The sequence below is a fragment of the Choristoneura fumiferana genome, chromosome 20 (assembly GCF_025370935.1).
Source record: "Choristoneura fumiferana chromosome 20, NRCan_CFum_1, whole genome shotgun sequence".
Taxonomy (NCBI): Eukaryota; Metazoa; Arthropoda; class Insecta; order Lepidoptera; family Tortricidae; genus Choristoneura; species Choristoneura fumiferana.
The window spans coordinates 160,116-181,311 of NC_133491.1; the positions used below are offsets into that span (position 1 = coordinate 160,116).

The window sequence follows — 21,196 nt, forward strand, 5'->3', positions numbered from 1 at the left end:
GTGATCAATTACATAATTGGAAACCAATGAGCCAAACCAATCGTCTTTTATGTTACTACCTTACCGTTAATCACTGCGCATTCTTGCTGCATCATCGCCCTAATAAATAATAGTCATCGATCGTGAATGCGTACCAGAGCGGTCAATAAATATCGTGATATTTTACTTATGTATCTTGAGCCGGATCACAGCTCACCCTACACCGGCAATACGGATCGCGTCAGAACTGAAGCGTTCTTTGTACGAGGCAGACATGATGGACCCTAGACGGAGGAAAATTAGAGCTTGTGTGGCGATAATTGTAGCCCTGTCTTTAAACAAATGAGTGATAAAAAGAAAGCGTGGGATGAAGAATTGGCTACAAAAGAGAGAAAAGTATACACATCTGAATTTATTGGACCGATTTATTTGTCACCGACGTCCTCCATCGCTGCTGTCTCGCTGCGTACTGACGCGATAAATATTGACCCGCGACACTACACTCAAGATAAATATCACGATCCAGGTTCTGGGATCAGGTCACAAGGATTTCCAGAAATCCAGCGATAAATATTGTGATTCGTCAATGCACTACCCTACACTACACATCAATAAATATATTGTAATCCGACAATATATTGACGGATCACAATATGGATCTTGCGTGTAGCATTCGGCTGACGGTGATGTTGGTGTCGTTGGTGTGTGTCAGACGCAGAGCGAGCTGGGCGCGCACCGCGAGTTCCTGTCGCAGAAGCTGGCGGCGCTCGGCAAGTTCACGGCGCGCCTGGACGCTGCCGCCGCGCGCGCCGCCGCCGCAAGGGACGCTCCCGACAACCAGCACGCCGTGAGTCGCCGCACCTAATTTGCTTTAGTCTTAAGTTCTCACTCCTGGTGGTGCAGATATTTCAGTCGCGGTGAAACCTACCAATGTATTCTGTTGTTTTTGTACGTCTTATAAATATGCCCATAGGAAAAGATAAAAAGTAGAATGTATCACTCGGCAGCAAAATTTTATTTTTCTCAAATTATGAAGCCCTCGCTGTGCTCAGGATTATACTCTAAAAGCGGTCGCTCTGCTCGGGATTTAAAGTAGAATTTTGCTCAATTGTATTATTGTTTGTGCAGGAGAGCGTGGAGTCCTTGGAGCCGGAGGTGCGCGAGGTGCTGGAGAACTTCAACAACCTGCAGCGCGAGTGCTCGGCCGCGCGCCAGCCCGTGGCGCCCGCGCTGCGGGACCGCGCCGCCGCCTGCGCGCCGACTGGGCCGCGCTGAGGGACCGCGCCCCCGCCCCCAGCGCAAGGGCTCCGCCGACAGCCAGGCCAGCGGTGAGTCACGTGGCGTCACCTGATTGAGAGCTTGTGGGAAATAATTGCTAAATAAACAAATATAGAGACGCTTCAGAAGTCGTGAATGAACTCCGCTTCTGGTGCGTCAGGTTCAAACGAGCTGCTAGCGAATGTCTGGAACTGTAGAAAGAATGCGATATTTGACAATTACTGAAAAATTAAAAAAATTTAAGCAAAATATAAATTTTGTTAAAAATTAAATTGAAAGTGATTTTTTAAAATCTATATAGCTGCCTCTTTAACACTTTTCTCTATATGCAGTAGCTATGACACAACTTGTCTGTGGCATCAGACGCTGGTGTTTCTTTCTCGGTCCAATCTTGAATTCCAAACCCATTTTCAACTCTATTTTATAAATAAAAAATAAATAAAGTAAAACTGATTTTTTTTTTTCATTCGATGTAAAGTTTTGACTTAAAAAATAAATGAAAAATAGAGTCAAACACCGTATTAAATGACAGAAAGAATCGAGTCTGGACGTTCGCTGCGGCCTCGCGCTGTACATAAACTGTGGCGTCTGTAATACGTGTGGTTTGGGCAATAAAGGCTGGGACACTAACTGCTTGTTTCATTCACTAACTTAGGTCTATTCCGGAACGCTCTGACCGTTGATACGTCGTACAATAATCAAGCCGGTATCAACTCTCAGAGGATCCTTAACATCTGGTTCTATTCTACCCATTAAGTAATTTCGTGGCGTGAGATTGGCTTCAAGACACCTGTGACAGCAGTACTCGGTAGCACTAACACGCTGTCGGCTGCTGGCGGCAGCCGCGGCCGGTGCATGCTGCATGCTGGCGCCCGCCTTGACAAACAAAACACTAACAAACGCCGCAGCAGACGCATTACTCAGCGGGGCGGCCGCGGCTCCTGTCTTATTCATATCCCTCTTGTTGCCATTTCCCGTGGCGGCAATAAAAACAAATCTGCCGTTTATAATGCTCCTGCCGTACCGAACCTACTCAAAGATAATAATTTACAGAGGAAAATAAGCAAAGCTGCATATTTAGTTTAATTTAATGTTTGTAAAAATACACAAGACGTCCCAAAGCACTCGTTCGTTCAATGCGAATGCGACCTGTTACTCAGCTTCGACATCTTCGCGATACAAATAATAACTCATAATGTTAAGTTAGAGGAGCGCCGAGCCGCGACGAGTTCCCGTGTCTCGTCAGTTGTTTCACAAGAGTTCGCGCTTCCGGCCCGCGGGATAATTCCCTCAAAGCATTCCTAGCGCCGGTATTAGGCCGGAATCCGGCGCCGGAATCTCTGCTTCGCCTCGAATTTACAATATTTGTAGCGGTTGATGAGCGGCGACGCTCCCGTGCCCGGCAACAATGCGGCCCGGAGCGGGCGCGGCCGCCGCGCGCCGCTCGCCGCTCGCCGCTCGCCCAGAGACGGCTTACGAATGACGGAGACAAATGGTTATTGTGACTCATTCGAGTGTGCTTTTTCATTTTCGGATGATTCTTTAGGTCTACGGGCAGGGATATTAATGTAGGTCGGTACATGGAAAGCTTGCTTTAGTGTATATTTCGTTGTTTTCTTTGAATTTAAATACAAGTTCGTAGTACGTAAATAGGCGGTACGCATCACAGTTACTTGTAAACCTGTCGGCATCTATAGAAGAAGTGTATGAGCACGCCTCACACCCGAACTGTATTTCATGTAACCCTAGCTACTTACGTATCTTGCGGAATTCTGCTCTGTTGTTGACAAAACTATTCGTGTCCCTTTTATTACCGCCGTTGATCATAACCGCTGCGTTTCCGCCGCGCAGCAACTTAACTTCGCCCGTCCCTGTGGGCGGGAGCAAGGTTGTATATGGCGTGCCAGAAATTCTGCTGCATTCCAGGATGCCACTCAAAAATGTACCCATTTATGGTAGGTTTCAATTTACGCGGGGCTTTTGTTCATCCTTGCGGTAGGATCGCATTACCTGTTTCGTGTTATATAATACGGTTAGATCAGTGATTCCCAAAGTGGTCCAGGTGGACCCCCAGGGTCCACGGGAGACTTGCTGGGGGTCTACGTAGGCGTGAACAAAAATGGGGGTCCATAAGATGTTAATGGGGTCCACGAAAATTTATCTGCTTTTGATAGTAAAGAGCCAAAATGTAAGCATAGTTTTTATAAGGGCCTACCTACATTGTTTTAAGTACCTAACTAAGCAGATAATATTTTAATAGGGTAAGCGACTAGACAGAACTCAGAAGCGACACAATTTTTATTTTTTGGTGACTTTAAGAATGTGGTAGAAATGTAGCAGCAGGGGGTCCACCGAAACCAGTAAAATTTTGAAAGTGGTCCACGAGAAAAATAAGTTTGGGAACTACTGGGTTAGATGATCGTATATACTCGGTATTCTGAGCAGAAACTGTTAGGGAGTGGAAAAAATTAAATAATAGTTGGCATGATACGAGCATCAAAGTGTCACCGATCATTTGTCACGAGCCTATAAACGGTTAAAGGGGAAATGCTGTAGTTCGCATCGGTATCAGACGTAGGTCCTCTGTTGTCGTGTCGCGCGACATTCTCGCCGAGCATTCCAGCTATTCGTTTGTCTTCACACCGAATAGTTTGCTCCGTTCAGCGTCTTAGCCGAGACAGCCCTTATTCTTCAGATTGATCGTAAACATCTGTGGGTAGTGGTGTGCGAGGAGCTCGTAGTTGGCACATGTATAAGGAGGGAATTGAATTGTTCATGTTCGATTTAAGTGCCTGCCAATCCTCAACAGCCGTGACTGGAATGAATGAGGCGGTGTCCCATGCTGCATTCGGCGCGCCGCACAGCGCCTCGACGAATTTTCGGGATTAAATTCTAGAAGCAGTTAATTAGTCGTGTTCTATGTGAACAATGCATTTTCTAATAAAGTCCGAACTGGCGCCCGGTTTGCGTTCAAATCATATAATACAGATATAGACAATGATGTAGATCTTTGCTCTGGCTTGAAGTAAGATTTAAGTATTTAATTCTTTGGGTATCATTTGGAACGGAAAATTCAAACGAAAAAAAACCTAGCCTCCACATCTGGCCCCAGTCTTCAAAGCAATAAAAAATATTCGAAAGCCTAACAATAGTAGCAACTTGTTCAGAAGAACAAAGTTAAGCGGCAGTTAGCGGGCGGGCAGCGGGCACCTGCGGCGGCGCGGCGCTAACTTACACGACTACGTCACTGAAGTTGTAACAAGATTTATAAACAGAGTACCGGCTTCGGTAGCACATTGTTCTACTGAAATATTTCGAACTGTCGGCCGAAAACCGATTTCAAACCACGCAACTTCTCTATTTATCCTCTCCTCGCTACTCGCACTCACTGCCTCCTTTCATTCGGAGGCGAGCTCTGAATACATTCATGAGCTAGCTTTTGGAGAGAAAACTTCAGCCATCAACTTTTGATGGAGCCTCATGAATCGAGTGCGTCGCTGGGTCCCGCCGCGCCCGCGCCGCCCGCGCCGCGCTAATAACGCGTGAAGGTGCCGGCTGACTTACAACTTACGCTTTCCTCGCCCTTTTATCGCGAAGTTGCCAGAGCACGAGGAGTACTTAAAGTTGAGAGCTTTAAAGTTGACGTTCGATGAACATGTAATAAAGCTTACGCTCGGCGGCGGGAGGCGCCTCTGCCTGCTTCTTTGTACCGTAGTTTTGATGCAATCGCATCCGCGTTCATAAAGCTAATAAAAAACATTAAATTTAAAAAATCAAAAAACCCGACTGCCTTAAAAGTTAAAAGGAAGAAAATAAGTCTAGTGGTCTAGAACTCTGTCAAGAAACTAATTTAAGGTTCAACAGTCGGGACCCATTATCAAGATTTTTTGAGCTGGTTACGATTTGAGTTATTTTCTTCCTTTTAGTGTTAAGGGTTTTTTGATTTTTTTAATTTAATGTTTTTTATTTTATACTTTTTGATATTTCTGTGAAAATAGTATATTAAAAGTATTATAACCCATATATATTTATTCAATGGTGCGTGTGAAGTTCCCAATCCGCACTGGACCCGCGTGGGAACTATGGCCAAGCCCTCTTGTTCTGAGAGGAGGCCTGTGCCCAGCAGTGGGACGTATATAGGCTGGGATGATGATGATGATGATATTTAGAATGGGTAAATTATTAGCTTTCATTTGATTCCCATATTGTTACAATACAAAATATTTGTTTTTATTCCTTCGCCATATTTTTTTCACAGACTCCATATTGAAATATTATAAGTATAACCTATGTCACTCCGACAGTTATGACGAATCCAATGATACCTCATATGTTACAATTCGTCCAGCCGTTTAGGCTGCAGCGAGGACCAAAGAAATGGACATACATACATACGCTCGAAAAACATAATCCTCCTTCGGGCAGTCGGGTAAAAAGTATAAAGTTTTCTTTTTAATTATGGCTACTCACAGAAATCAGCAAACAAAAGTACCTACTCAATTAATTCCGTTCTCTCACGAAATTATACCTCTATTTAGGTACGTGTCTGAGTGAAATGCTATGCTATATTACATTCGAAATAGGTAACTTTTGCTACCTAAGCAATTAGTAATAGGATAGTACAGTCGAGTTCATACTTGTGATCAAAAGTTTTATCAAAAATTTCTGAACATGACTCTATTGTCAACGGCGTAGAAGCGTGTTCAGATATTTTTGATCAAATTTTTGCTCACAACTGTACCTACTGATGCTGGTGTCCTTCCTTGAAGTGTCCGCGCGGGCTATGCCGCTAGTTCGCGCTTTTGCAGTCTGGTCTCGTTTTTGACAAACTTATATTGTTTCTACACTCCACAAGTTTGGTGTCGGTTGTAAAACGATCTCGCTAGAGTTTTACGGCTCTAGTAGTACCTGAGGCTGGCTACCTTAACACGACCTAGACAGTTCTGTATTTATGAAAGTAGGTATATTACGAGTTTAGTTACAAGTTGGGCAGGTATAGGACGCACTTCCATTGATGCGGGCTGAGCGCGAGCGGAGATACAAATGCTGGATGCAACTGCGGCTCCTAGAATTCATAAGTAATTACCAATTTTATTTTAATAGGCTACTTTTGGCTTTACTTTATGGGGGAGCCTATGTCCAACAGTAGACGTCCTACGGCTTAGATGATGATAATAACCAGTGAGAAACACCTTTGGCACCATCTGCACTTTTCATCACATGAGATAGGCGTCAATCACGCGAGAGTTTTATGGGAAAAAGGTAGGTTAGTGATTGGTCGAATCGGAACGGAAAAGCACCCCTTAGATTTATTACTCGATCAACAGGCGTTATTCTAATTGTGTTAAATTATTTCTCTTCGTGATCCCTCGAACAGTTTACATGTTAATTACAATGGGTTTCCGAGCGGCGCGTGCCGCCGGGCGCGGCTGCGGCGTGTGCGGGCGTTTGTGTGAAATGCGTCAGCGTGCGCGTCGGCGGCGTCAGCGAGGTCGCCGCAGGATGATCAAAACAAATATTGAAGTCTACACTATTTTTTAAGGCCGTGTGTTTCACAGCTATAGGTAACTATCGACGTTACTCATTGACGTTTAATAATTTGATAATAACACAGGATAAGTCGGCCGCGCGAGTCCCGTGACGCATTCTAAAATGCTTTGATATTTAAACATCACGTACAATCTTGAATAAATTAATTAAAAAACTGGCCAAGAACTTGTAGGACACGCCCGAAATAGGGTTCCGTAGCCATTACGAAAAAATTAAGTAATATTTTTCTAAGGATTTCGTATTTTGTACGGAATATTCCAAGTTTAGGTAGGCTACTATTTACTCTTAAACTACTAATAATTGTCAAGAAAACTTAACCGTTATAGTTTTCCTTGTAATTTTAATATACGTACTACCATCCTGAATTTTTCAATTTTTTCCAATCACCGGTTTACATTTTAGAGGAGGGGGGGGACGCTCGTATTTAATGAGAATAAAGTTGAATATTTTGCAAACAAATCACTGAATCTAAAAATCGTTTTAGCAACCCCCTAATAGTTTTAAAAGACCTATCCAACGATACTTCACACAAAACTATAAGGGTTCCGTTGTTGCCATTTTGGCTACGGAACCCTAAAAACACGCTTTTTGAGAACAAAGCAGTTTTAAATTAGAAATTGCATATTAATTGATGCCGAATTAAAATTCCGCACACGAGCCGGGAGGAAAAATAATAATCGTGTTTATGACGAGCCCCCCCCCGCAGGCTGGAGGATATTGCCGCCACGGGCGCCGGTTGTCTCCATCAGGCTGCCGCATGTGCCATGGTTTAATGAAACTGGTAATTTGCACAGCATTTGATAACCTACACCTACATATTTGCCGTAGTCGGAAGTTCATCGCGTAAAGTAGAGCCATTACGTAATGATAGAGTGACATTACGAGTGTAAAAGGCTTCATCAGCCTGTGTAGAGAAGACTAATAAATAGGATAGCTAAAATGTAACCAAGAGTAGGTACATTTTTAAATGAAAATACTTGAGCATGTCAACAATTTCAAAAGCAAAATTTCACATTCCATTGTCATCAGCGTTCAACTGTTTCATGTCTCATGTAAGTCCGACACAGGATGCTGCCTAAATTTTATTATCCAATTTGCTGATTCTAAATCGCAACCCACCTCAGGGCTTTGTTCTGGCGGCTCGGTCCTGGAACGTATGCATGAGCCACTCCGGGACGGCGCCCGCAGGCGCATGAATATTCACCCGGCCACCGCTTGCTGTGGCCATCGCTTTACTCAAAATTCCTACAACAGAATAAAGGTGATTTTCCGAATCCCGTTTCCCTTATGAACAAATATGTAGACAAACAAACCTGGTCCTGCGCGAGGCGGCTCGCCCGACTGTGCCGGCATACCAGTTCTTCGTTTTCGCCAAAATTTGCTCAACTCCAGTCAGAAAGAAAATAAACAAACCCGTTAACATTTACGATACATCTTGCCATTAGAAGGCGGAATATCGATTGGCCTTTACGGCGCAGCGCCATACTCGTAGCAGTGAACGGCGGGAGCTCGTAAAATGAATTGGACGTTTCTGGCAATTGACAGTCGTCACAATGGTCAACTGTATAAACCGAACGTAAACTTAATTACTCACGAACGTAATGGTAGGTGCTAAAAGGTATTTCCTTTAAATATCAGGATGTGACGACCTTTGAAGCGTGAACGACTGAGGCTCCTTCGTTTCCGGTCAATGATTAATGTAGAGGCGTAAGTATTAGTTATTATTGACAACATTAGAAAGGATCGTTTAAAAAACCAGAACCATAATCAGCGATGAACAGTGATATGTTAGGTACCTGTACGTAACTAAGCCCTGTTTATTCGACACCAAATCGATTCGTGTGGGATTACCGCCGCGTGGGAGCAATAACGCTACGTAATTTGGGTGGCAGGTGGCATCTTGTATAACGGCTCCTGCGGATACCTTGCATGGGAGTGCATGACGTATTGAAAGCTGAAAGACATTTTAGAGCAGGCATTTGAGGCAGAATAAAAACTTGTACAATGCTTGTTAAAAAACACAGATTGGCTTAAGAGCATAAATAGTGGGGCTAAACCGACGCTGTAGATTGTTGGTCATGCACCTGGCTGATAAGAAGTACGTAAGTCACACCGGAATGAGCTGACTTTTTCAACTCTTTTAAATTAAATTCAAAAGTATCGAACTATCCTTCAGCTGGTCTGTGTTTGTGCTTATCATAAAAAAAATGTAAATATTTTCATGATGCCTTCTCCAAAATGTCGACCAGCTCTGGGAACATTTGTTTGTGGCTCGATTACTAACTGCCGAGTGTCGCGTAGTGTAGTGCTGGCGAATGGAGCAGCTTGGCTAAGCTATGTGCCGCATGCGACGGTTGCTGGTGCTGGTGGTGGGTGGTTTTATTGATTATTTTGGCTCATTTTAAGTTGCCATCCATTTTTGTTAACGATTTTCTGTTTTTCATTTCAGGTATGTATTTTTTACAAAACGAGCAGGTTTGGTTTTTAGTTAAGTTTCTTCCGTTACTTTACTTGGACAAATTTCACTGCATGATGTGAGTGCCTACCTATATACCTACTGAAGTATACTCTATATGACAGTTCCTACATCAGAAAAAAGAGACTGTTTGAAGACACACTACTGCCATTAAAGTTTAGGATTAAAGAAAATTCTTAGACGACTATACATAATCTTACCTGCAGGTGACGTAAGTTTCTTAGAAAATCATAATAATATGCTTAGTTTTGGTTTGATTCTGTTTCAAAAATGACGTCGACGCCTTATTTATGGCTGAATTTCGTCCTTTTTCTACAAATAAAAGCCTACATTATTACAATCTCTACAAGTAGAGAAATATTTGAACTTCTCGAAGTCATTTACCAACAAATCTCTTCGGCACACCGTTGGACTCGCCATATAAAAGCAAATATTAGCCGATGGTGCTCGTCACCTGACATCGGGCGGGGTTAATACGGAAAGCGCCGGATATAGCCGGATAACCGGCGAGCTCCGGCGGACGAGGCCGAAGGCGGATAGTCACCTGCTAGTCGGGGTAATCGCGAACGCTTCATCACCGGCGCGCAATAACATGCAGGGACGTTTATGAACACGCTGTGTGCTTACAGGTAGCATCATTTTTAATTCGAGTGAGGCGAACTTCTTTGCGCGTAATCATTTTAAACACTTTACCTTAGCATTTAATTTAGTTGCTTATCCCGTCGACGATTATCCTCAGCGCGGAGTTAAGCAAATAATAAATAATGATAACTTAATATTATAATCACCTCTCGTCCGCGCGCCCTTTAAAAAGGGTTGCGGATGTAGTTCGTCGACCCATAAAAGGGTTATTCAAAGCTAATAAGGTACCTAACAGTACAAGTGCGAGGTCTCTAGTGGTCACATCAGTTACTTGTGTGACGTAATTTATGTCAGGTAGGCAAGGGGGGGCGCCGGGAACAATATCACGGTTTACGAGGATGAGGGTGGCGGAAATAAAGGAAGGTCATTATTGCAGGGGCTGATATCGAAATGTGACGAATGCGTTAGTTGAAGAATACACATGTTGTAGTTACTCGCAGCGTGATGTAAATTACGGACGGTTTTAACCTGGGTCATGTAATGGGGTCGCTTTTACAAGCTTTTATTTAATTTCAATTGTCCTGTGTCTGTATAACCAAGTTTGTTAGACCCACTTTCAGTTTTCGGAGTTACTTCATATTTGGTATGGATATAAATATTGTATGAAAATGCGCGTAGGTACAGTTAACAGAAAGTACCTACAGTTTTGTAGAAAATCTTGTATTATACTTTATTTAACGAAAAATAGGTAGTTTTTTTTTAACGTAACGTTTCTTGTGCTCTGCCTATACCCCATTCGGGAACACAGGTGTGTGTGTGTGTGTGTGTGTTTTTTTAACTTCCAAATGGTTCTGAATTATTATCGGAGAATAATTTCGAAATCGAACGCAAGCGAAGCCGCGGGTACAGACTAAAAGGAATAAATACGTTCCCACGCGGGCCCAGTGCGGATTGGGAACTTCACACGCACCATTGAATTGCTTCGCAGGTTTGTGCAGGTTTCCTCACGATGTTTTCCTTCACCGCAAAGCTCGTGGTAAATTTAAAATGTAATTCCGCACATGAATTTCAAAAAACTCAGAGGTGCGAGCCGGCGTTTGAACCCACGACCCTTGCTTGAGAGGCGATAGGTCAAACCACTAGGCCACCACGGCTTCTTAACCTTTAGGCCACTCGCAACACATCCTCGCACATCACTGGTGGAAACACAGCCTAAGATAGATAGCGAGGCGTTGACGAGCGCGTGCTCGTTAGCAGCAGCAGCAGCGCCCCCGGCCGGTTACTTGAGCACGTGCCACGCCCGCCTCTTCCCGCTCTGAGACCACGTGGCGCTGCCAGCGTCACTTTCGCTGTGCTAAGCCGTTGTTCTCCCGAAGGGTTCCCAGATCAAAAATTACAAGTATTGAGAAAAAGCCTGGTTTTCTCCAACTGACAATTTATCGCAATTAAAGATTTTTATTTAAAAAGTCATCATCATCATTCCAGCCTATATACGTCCCACTGCTGGGCACAGGCCTCCTCTCAGAACAAGAGGGCTGGGCCATAGTTCCCACGCGGCCCAGTGCGGATTGGGAACTTCGCACGCACCATTGAATCGCTTCGCAGGTTTGTGCAGGTTTCCTCACGATGTTTCCTTCACCGCAAAGCTCGTGGTAAATTTCAAATGTAATTCCGCACATGAATTTCGAAAAAACTCAGAGGTGCGAGCCGGGGTTCGAAACCCACGACCCTCTGCTTGAGAGGCGATAGGTCAAACCACTAGGCCACCACGGCTTTAAAAAGTAATATAATTAAAAAAGTCGTAGTGTTTATAATTTTGTGGAGGATCTTTATTCTCGGGGTCATACTGACGCGTTGGCGCGCCACAGCATTTTTTTAATTAGTCTCGTTAATTAATGATCTAAGTAAAAAAATGTCCATATCAATGATTTTTTTCATCCGCAAAATAGCACCTGGCACAATAAAATTATTTTTCTCGTTGATTATACGAATGAATGCGGTGAAAATCAAATCAAACCAAAACAAAAAAGGTCTATCCCTAAAATAAGAAACAGTTGTTTCAGACAATTACTTACTTTAAGTACCTACCTATAAAAAACTATTAATTGTTCAGTGCTTTATTCATACAAAGATGTAAAAAATATACTCAATTTTATTGAAAATTACGAATAAGTAACCTGAGATTTTCAAAATCCGCCCGTAATTCAGAAAAGAGCCTGAAAAATCCTGAGATCTCACGAGAAATCTGAGATGTGATAACCCTACTCCCACGCAACACGACGCATTGGCGGGTGCAACACGAAACCAGGAGACCGACCAATCAGAAGGGTGGATTTCTGTAACTTGATTGAGTAATTTGATTACTGCTTAACGTTAATATCCTTAAACTACACTCAAAAAAAAAAAAAAAACATAAATTCAAAATTATTTATTTTCAACTTTTGCTTTAAAACTAGTGTTGAATCCTCCTTTTAAGTGAAGCACTTGTATTAGGAGGAATTCGCTCTTTCATACAAAAATTTTCCAAAGTCAAAAATAATAGCTAATAACTAATAATAGTTCTTAAAGTAGTTTATGCGACTGTTACAAAGCATTTTAATAAAATAACCTACACAGTTTACATATTAAGTAACAAACAAAACTGTTTTACCCTACTACTTAAAGCGACAAATCTTTATAAATGAAAGCTTAAGAAAATCAAGAAACAATATGACCAAAAGTACAATACTATTTCAAGCCATTAGTTGTTCTATATCATCGTAACTTTTACATTTTAGCCAAGTTGTAATTAGATTTTACATTCTCTACAAGTTGTACATTTTCGTTATCCTATTTATTTTATTATAAAGTAATGCAGATGCTATATCAAATTGCTTTTTAGCAAAATTTGTTCTAGTTTTAGATATTTTTATTAAATAACAGGGATTAAGTTTTGTTTAATATACTTTGATCTTGCTTACATTACACTAGTTTAACTTGCTGCTCGTTGCGTTAATAAATATCAATTACGACAGCTGGCGAAGGGTTACATTTGTACAAAAAAGAGGCTCAGGCCTGAAATGTCTGTTTTCCTAAAATGTACAATTCTCAAAACGTCTGCCTTTTCACAATGTTAGCACTTCTATTTTGTCAACTTTCTCAAAATGACTGCTATTTCAAATGTTTACAATCTCAGGAAGTCGTCTATTCATAATGTTTACATTCCTATAATATTAGCATTACCATAATTTCTGCTTTCCCGTTATGTTCACTTTTTTAAATAAGCTATATAGTCTTGTTTTCCCATAATGTCGGCTTTATTTTCAAATCAGTGTTCTAAATGTAAAGGTTTAATTTTATTGTTTGCATAGTTACTCTTTGATAACATAAATATCTATAACTAATATAATATTACTGGCATTCAAGACCACTTTAATGAATAATGACGTTTAGATGAAATTTGAAGACCATGATTGGAGACATTTTGGGAATAAGACTTTTCTGAAAAGCGAACATTATACAAAAACTGTCATTCTTGGAGACAGGCAATTTTAAATAGCTGACATTTTGAGAAGCTGACATTATGCAAAAGACGTGTTGACATTCTGAAAAGCAGACGTTTGCGAAAAATACATTTTAGGAAAACGGAATATTTCAGGCCTGAGCCAAAAAAGAATGTGCAAATGTGTTGAGTGTTTGTTGTTGTTGTGCAACTTTGAACAGTACAACACACATTCAACATTTTGCAGATGGTAGGACCTTGTGCAAGGTCCGCCCGGATTGCTACCACCATCTTGCTCGCTAATCCTGCCGTGAAGCAGCAATGCTTGCACTGTTGTGTTTCGGCGTGGAGAGTAAGACAGCCGTTGAAATAACTGGCACTTGAGGTACCCATCTTAGGCCTCTAGGTTGGCAACGCATCTGAAATACCCCTGGTGTTGCAGATGTTTATGGGCGGTGGTGATCTCTTACCATCAGGAGACCCACATGCTCGTTTGCCATCCAGTCGAATAAAATAAAATAAAAACCCATTCAACACAATGCAACTCAGTCATGATAAAGATTATTTGAAGACGACTTTCTTCTGAAGATAGTGCGGTAGTTCCGCCTTGCCGCCAGTGCACAGCTGCACATGAAGCGCGGGGGATCGTTGCGCCTGCGATCATTTTATAAATCATAAATATAATGTTTGTCATATTATTGTTAGTCATCTTTTTTTGCCGCTGAAACCGTACATTTTTCATAATTTTTAAGTGGTTATCTTTGGAACTGTATGGGTTATGTTAGGTTTGTTTTATAACAACTCTGAAAAATAAATGGTATCAGAGAAAAAAAGAATTATGTCAAACATTTCATTATGACTAACAATTTTCTACCACTCGATATAGAGCGGAGTTCGTAGTTGGCAAATGTAAAGACAGCTGCTCACTCTCACATCAAGTCTCCTGGATGGACGCCTTTACGACAGCCTTCGGAGATGGGTCCGTCCTATTCTAAAACTGGGCACGGCGCGGAGTAAATATTACTGACGGCCCTTTTTCAAGGCGGCTTGAAGCCATTAACACAAATTTATGCGATGTCATCAGCCAACCTTTTCTCGCTAAGGGTACGTCGTGTCGTAGCTTCCTCCAGTTCCTGTGGAGAGCCACCCTTAGCCAAACGAATCAGTTCATTAGGCGCGGGCGCGGCCAAACTCAACCGGCGAGGAAAGCCCGCGAACTTCGCTCCAATATTTATAGCGCGTCGCGCACGTACGCAATATTATTATAATGTTACGCAACTTGTTTTGACAGATTCAAAGTTTGCGGGATGTCGGGAACGTAATTTGTAAATCTCTCCTTTATTGCATTGGGAATGCGAATTGAATTCGTTATTTTTGTAATGAATCAAACTGAGATGAGACTTCTACACACGTTGTGCCGCGTAAAATAATGCCAACAATTTGTTTTTGTACCATAGTAAACAAACGAGTATACATGTCGCCTGATGGTAGCAGTTTCCACCGCCCATAGCCACTCGCGAGTCCCTGGGAGTCACTGGTGTGTTGCCGACTAACTATGACTGTGCCTTTGTGAGATAGAGCTAGGGAATCTGCCTTGAAGGTTTCATTACGAGTATAATATTATGTCCCTTAACTTACGCATAGTTACCAACATAAATATCCCAGCTGTTGAGTGCTCATAATAAAAAGTTAAATTCATTACATTAGAAAAGCTTTATTTTTCGACTCTACACAGATCCGAGCTTCGTGGCGTTGCTTGCTTGATCTTCGTATCATAACATGTTCATGTTCATGTGCAATTTAACACTTTGGTCAGTCTCTAGTTTACTCGTAGTTGTAAACAGTGTCGGTACCAATACGCTGCGCTGCACCTACCCGATCTACCCCCATTAGATCTCGACTTCGACGAGGTTAATGCCGCGACTTGGGTTGAGGGTTAGTTCTGCTAAAACCATGACACAAAGAGCGTCTCGAGTGCCGCAAGTTCTTAATTTTAACTTTCTGTAGTGCTTATTGTTGGTAGAGTAATGATCATTAGGTATTTACTGGCAGCCAGTCTGTTTAATCAATTAATGATGGTAACGAGTTGGAGAAGATAAGTTATAAACAACACCAATAATATTAGGTAGTTATCGTGTTAAGACGGAAGCATCATCAGAAAATCGTTACTATTCTTGTCTTGACCTGCGGCTTCGCTTGCGTCAATTATTAAGTTTGACAGTTAAATTAAAAGTAGATTGTGGTCTTCATTTATGTTGCATGAAGCACGTATAAATGATATCGAAATAAAAGGTAGTCTATTAAGGTAAACATACAAGTGCTCGTCTCGTCACAGGCCAAATAGTTGGCATCTTTTTTCTTATGTCATTTGCAATAGAGGTGACAGCAGGGTGTCGTCTATTGGGCGTTAGAGTGTCGAGCACTCGGACCTTTACCTTACGTAATATTTACCAAGATCCAGCTATCTATGTACTATATCCGCTCAGCCTTTTTAGCGTAAACCAGTAACAAATATACACTCGCATAAACTTTAACATTTATAACATTAGTAGTATCATATTATTTTTTTAAAAGTACGAGTAATTAAGGAATAATTCAGCCGCCATAAAATTTATCTTTACCTCAGCTGTACTGGCAATGGCCGCCGGCTGCGACCGCCGACCGCCGACCGCCATCTTGCCGCGTCGTTGTCGCGCGATAATGCGGTGCAGCGTTTCCGCGAAGTATTATTCCGACACTTCATTATAATATAAAGCCAAATTGAATTGTGTAAGGACGTAATAGGTTTCCTGTGGGAGGGAGGCTCCCGTGCCGCCACGAGCGCGAGTCTGCTAAAAATAATAGCTAATTGGGTTTTTGCGAGTTTTTCTCGGTTGCAGGGTTTCTGCTTCTCATCGGGCAGGCTTTCCAACTTTTGCAGCTTTTGGATATTTTTAAGAACTCATTTCGAAATATATGTCAAATAATGGTTGTGCTAGTATGGGTCATAATAACCCATCTACAGCTCATGCAACCTACCCTGTGTTTTATGTCACGCTTAATCGGAATTGAAAGACAATGACGCACTGTAAGCAATCACTGTTTATCATACCCTAGACTACCCTACACTATCTGAAGGGTTGAGGCGAAGTCCGTCCATGCATGACGATGGGCCCGCGGTGATCGGCGATCAACTGCGGCCGCCGCGTGCGCCTACTATCATAACGCCGAAGAATACCAAATGTGACGGAAATTGCAGATTGTTTCACGAAGGGGCCTTTACATCGACCCGGGAGGTTTCCTCTCGAATATAATGATATCGTGTATGGCGGGTGGCGGGCGTAAGCTAAAACGAATGATAGCCAGCAAAGTAACTACTTAACCAAACGTTAAACTTGATTCGTGCATAAAAAACGCTCATGTTTTGTCGACTGTACTTGCATTGTTATTGTCTTCTTAACTAAGCATAGTATTTTTTTTTATTTCATCAAAATTCTTGTATAAACACTCACTGGATCGAATCAAAAACATATTTATCTAATTCGTGTCTTTTAACTTGATGTCTATACTTTTATTCACAAATTCACTTGATTTCAATAATTGTTGTTGTTCTTTAAAAAAATATGGCTATGTCTAGATTTTTGCCAGTTCTAGTATTTTCCTTGTACGGTAAAAAATTCTACGAAATATGATTGGTGGATGAACATGACATTGATTTCAATAATTATTTTTCATTTGAAAAATCTTCCTCAAAATCTGACGTTAAGTATTTCTTGATTGAAACATGTGTATAATCTGTAGTAGCATAGACTAGCGTAGAGATGATGGAAAATTTGACATTTTAAAAATCGATTAATGCGCGGATGAATAAGCGATTTTTATTTATTTTCTTAAAATTAAAAAATAGTTACTGTTTTTATAATTGAATAAACAGTCTTTGGAATGAAATCAAGTATTGTAAATAATAAAATATAGACAAAAATACTTTGATCTATTCAATTAATGAATTAATCGATTTACTGAACAGATTAATTATTTGGCAATAGGTAGGCTAGGTTTTCACATCATTGAATGTCTGTGGTCGGATAAATGGCGTCTTTGTTTACACTTTTCATAAATTGGATCGAATTACAATATAAAGTGGGTCATATTTAAGTTGTAAGATTTAACTACAGACAGATTCACCAAAATCGGAAAAGGTGAAACTAAAATAAAACATTCAAAGTCGAAGTCAACAAAAAAAAAACTTTGTTCAATTTGGGCTATAACGTACACATGAATATCAAACAATACACCACCGGCTCGGAAGAACCTCTGTTGAGAAAAATTCGGCAAGCAACTCGACAAGCTCAATTTGAACAAGTTACACTTTTATTATTATCAATTGATTAAATAACAGGGTTAGTGTCAATTAACTACAGATACCCTCCGTGAATAATGCAGTGGCATTACCATAATGTAAACAACTAACAATAACTACAGTTAATTATGCCGCATGATAATTCAAAGCACCCTTATCGTACTAACAGACGCAGTCAAAACACAGCGTACAAACCATTAACGACATCGCAAGCTCCCGCCAGGCTCGAGGCCTGTGGTCCCCCGCGGGCCCCGGGCCCCGGGCCCTCGCCCTCGCCGGGCCCCGCAGTCACTGGCAATTAGTTGCAGACGCGATCAGTGATACGACACGCGCCGACTGCACCCGCTGCTGCGAAACTGCAGTGCAATGCATTTCTGTAAATCCATGCTTTCCACAATAATATGGCAAACACCTTCTGCCGAGACCATACTTATAGTTAGTATTGATAAACGGACGGGACGATTTGCACTGCGTGCTAGGAAAATCAAGCTTCCAAGTCATCTATGTAGAAATTTCAGAATGCCCGACCTATTTAAGAGTCTGTTTGAAAGTTAATCCGAAATATCTCCGCGCAGTTCGAAATTACATTTGAAATTTTCCACGAGAGCTCTACGGTGAAGGAAAGCATCGTGAGCAAACCTGCACAAACCAGCGAGGCAGTTTAATGGTGTGTGGAAAGTTCTTGGCGCTGGGCCCCCGTGAAAACTACTGCCAAAGCCCTCGCATTTTGAAACGAGGCCTGTGCCCAGCTGCGGGATGTTACTAATATAATAAATTTCTTTTCTTTTCTTTCTTCCTATAGACCGTGATGGTGATGACGATGAGTTCAGCAAATATTTGCATCTTTCATGTGATTAGATTAGATTAGATTTTTAGAACAATATTCAAAATATGAGAGGTAATGGTGGATGAACGATCGTGACGCAAAACAAAAACTTTCATGTGAATTTTTGATTCTAAGTAATTTGACTTTGACGTGGAATGTTCGGAGACATTTGACAACCCCAATTTACTTATCTTGAAGAAAAAAATACAAATGTGTTCATTCAAATTAAGCCAACCAGCACTTTTTTTTTAGTTAGCCGGTTGGGTTGGTTGGTTGTATTTTGTCTTTGTAAGTTCTACAACAATATTCCAGATACCATTTAATTTAAATTAACTTTATTATACAACATACATAAAACATTGAAATTAACAGATTAAATTGAAAACATCTTGTAAAAGCATATTTTCTTTGTCTGCCATATCAACACCAAATGCTGCGCCAAAGAAATCGTTTAATTATCGTTGCACTGGTTCTGGCTGCGACGCGCTATCACTATTTGCTGTGTCGTCGGCGGAAGTATCTACAAACTACTCAAACACCCTTCGACTAAACTAAGACATCTCCACTATAACGCACGCGGTCACTTCGGCACCCTTGTCGCTCTACTAACTTGTCATTTTGTTATGTGACGCGAGTACACTGTTAGAAAGACAAGGTACTTCCGCGGATCGTACCGAGGGGTGCGACTCGACTGAAGCACTATACAACAAGATTAAATCTCGTTTCGATACCCCTTCAGCTGCCGGGTGTTATTGCATTGATGCTGAGCTACCTCTGGGAACCTCTAATTACCCTCACGAGAGCGCGCGGAGTTGTGTTGTGTGCCGAGCTGAAGCTAACTACATATATCACGGCATTTGGAGTTTGAGTTGCGAAAGTCACTGCGTTCGGGTGAAACTAGATAGTCCGATATATATTGTTACTTTAGAAAAGTGTTGTGTACGAAACAAGTTTGCTATGTTTAAGTTCTGTACCTATTGTATTTTTAACTCGTGGGATGCACGTCCAGAACTTGGATTACTATAAACCAAAACTAGTACCTTTTGCAGTGGCCACTACCATCTGCAGTTAGGACCCCTTTCGAAAAAAGTTTGTATTGAAATACTTACTATTTATCACAGAGCGATAATATAATAATAATAATAATAAATTCATTTATTTCGGGCAACTTGGCCCATACAATAAATACCTTACAGACTAACATGCATATTTATAATCAAAAATATTTAAAACTAATTTGGTGACAAAACGGCGTGACCCCGTTGAGTCACCGTCCCCGACGTCGCATTCATCTGCGGCATGGTGCCCCGGAACCGCCGGAACACAACCTCTTTCGACCAGAAGGCAGCACTCGCGATGGTCCTCATCAGCAGTCGCGGCACGCGCACCACAAACAAGCTGAAGTGAACGTAGTGACGCGACTGTTGCTGGAACACCCTCAGCGTGTATCCGCTCTTCCGACGGACGTATTCCACTATATCTGCGACTGCGACTGTGTGATGCAGACGCGACACATACATAGAAGCTTAACATCGAGTTAAATTATTGACGTTTTAAAGTACTTTCTGAAACTCTTTGCAATAATTAAACCGGCAACCTTAGTTTGGGCGGCGTGTTTGCCTTGAATGGCGGCGCGACCCTCCGGCTTCCCTCCGCGGGGGCAGTTTCCTTTCGGCGGGCGGCGCGCGGCGCGGCAGTGCGCGCTGGGCGCGGCGAGGGCACGCGGCCCGCCACGACGCCGCGACACGCGACACGCGACAACACGCGCGCGAGTGCGAGTGCAGTGCCGTGCTTTCCAAACTCCCGACACCACTCCGGTGACAGCCTGGTACCCTGGGCTACCACGGTTCGCAGTGTCTGTGCGATCATTTGTTTCCCATTGTTGTATTTTGATTTATCACCGTGTGGATATTGAAAGGGTTCGGCGGCGGAGCGGGACGAATCAGCTGACGTGTTCAGGTCTGTTTCATTTTACGATATTTCCCTCTATTCGTAATAGAATACGTTTTCGAAATCGATACTGGATTTCTTTTGCATGGTAACCAGGAAGTTGCACCGCGTTGGCACCGCGCGGCAAAGCTTGAAAAGTGGGATAAGTTTCCACGTGCGCTCCCCAACTAAACACCCCCTGCGCCCCGCTATTATCTTATTATTTATAGTCAACATCCCCTCTTTTATGCGCTTCTTTAAAATTCTTCCGTGCGCCCCCGCATCTCTCATTGAGGTTTATTAAAACAAGGGTATCGGAATGCCGCTCCGCACAATAACAAGGATATTGCCGGAGATGTGAAACCCTGTGCTCCGTGTCGATGCCCGAATTCAATGAGAATTCTGTTTATTTCGAACGGAATGCCTTCTTTTTCCTTTGTACCATGCTTCGTCTTGTTAGTTACACGAAAAGTGTTAAAGAACTTCTGGGAGTTCGTTAAATGGTTGTGATCACATTTTTGCAGCGCGCTTGTACTGCTCGAAGCAGATGAAAGTTTGAACGACTTTCGTTTTATTGGGGCTGCTCGCGGCGTGACATGTGTAAGGCATTAGGGCGACGTCCATCTGCTAATGGCCGTCGCACCCTCGTCGATGCCGTCATCTGTATCTTATCTCGGAGCCAATTACCTGACAAATCGTCCTTCAGCCTGAATGATTTGGGGCATCCTTAAGGATTAAAGGGAAGGAAAGAACTAT

At 42.1% G+C, this 21,196-nt stretch overlaps 1 protein-coding gene across 1 annotated transcript in view; it reads left to right on the forward strand.

Annotated features, from left to right (window-relative positions):
- LOC141439356 (uncharacterized) overlaps positions 1-21,196 on the forward strand; it is a 1,011,003-nt gene that overhangs the window by 121,677 nt on the left and 868,130 nt on the right. The window contains 3 exon segments of the mRNA XM_074103643.1: positions 692-826; positions 1,108-1,233; positions 20,176-20,470. Coding sequence (XP_073959744.1) covers positions 692-826; positions 1,108-1,233; positions 20,176-20,470 — 556 coding nt within the window.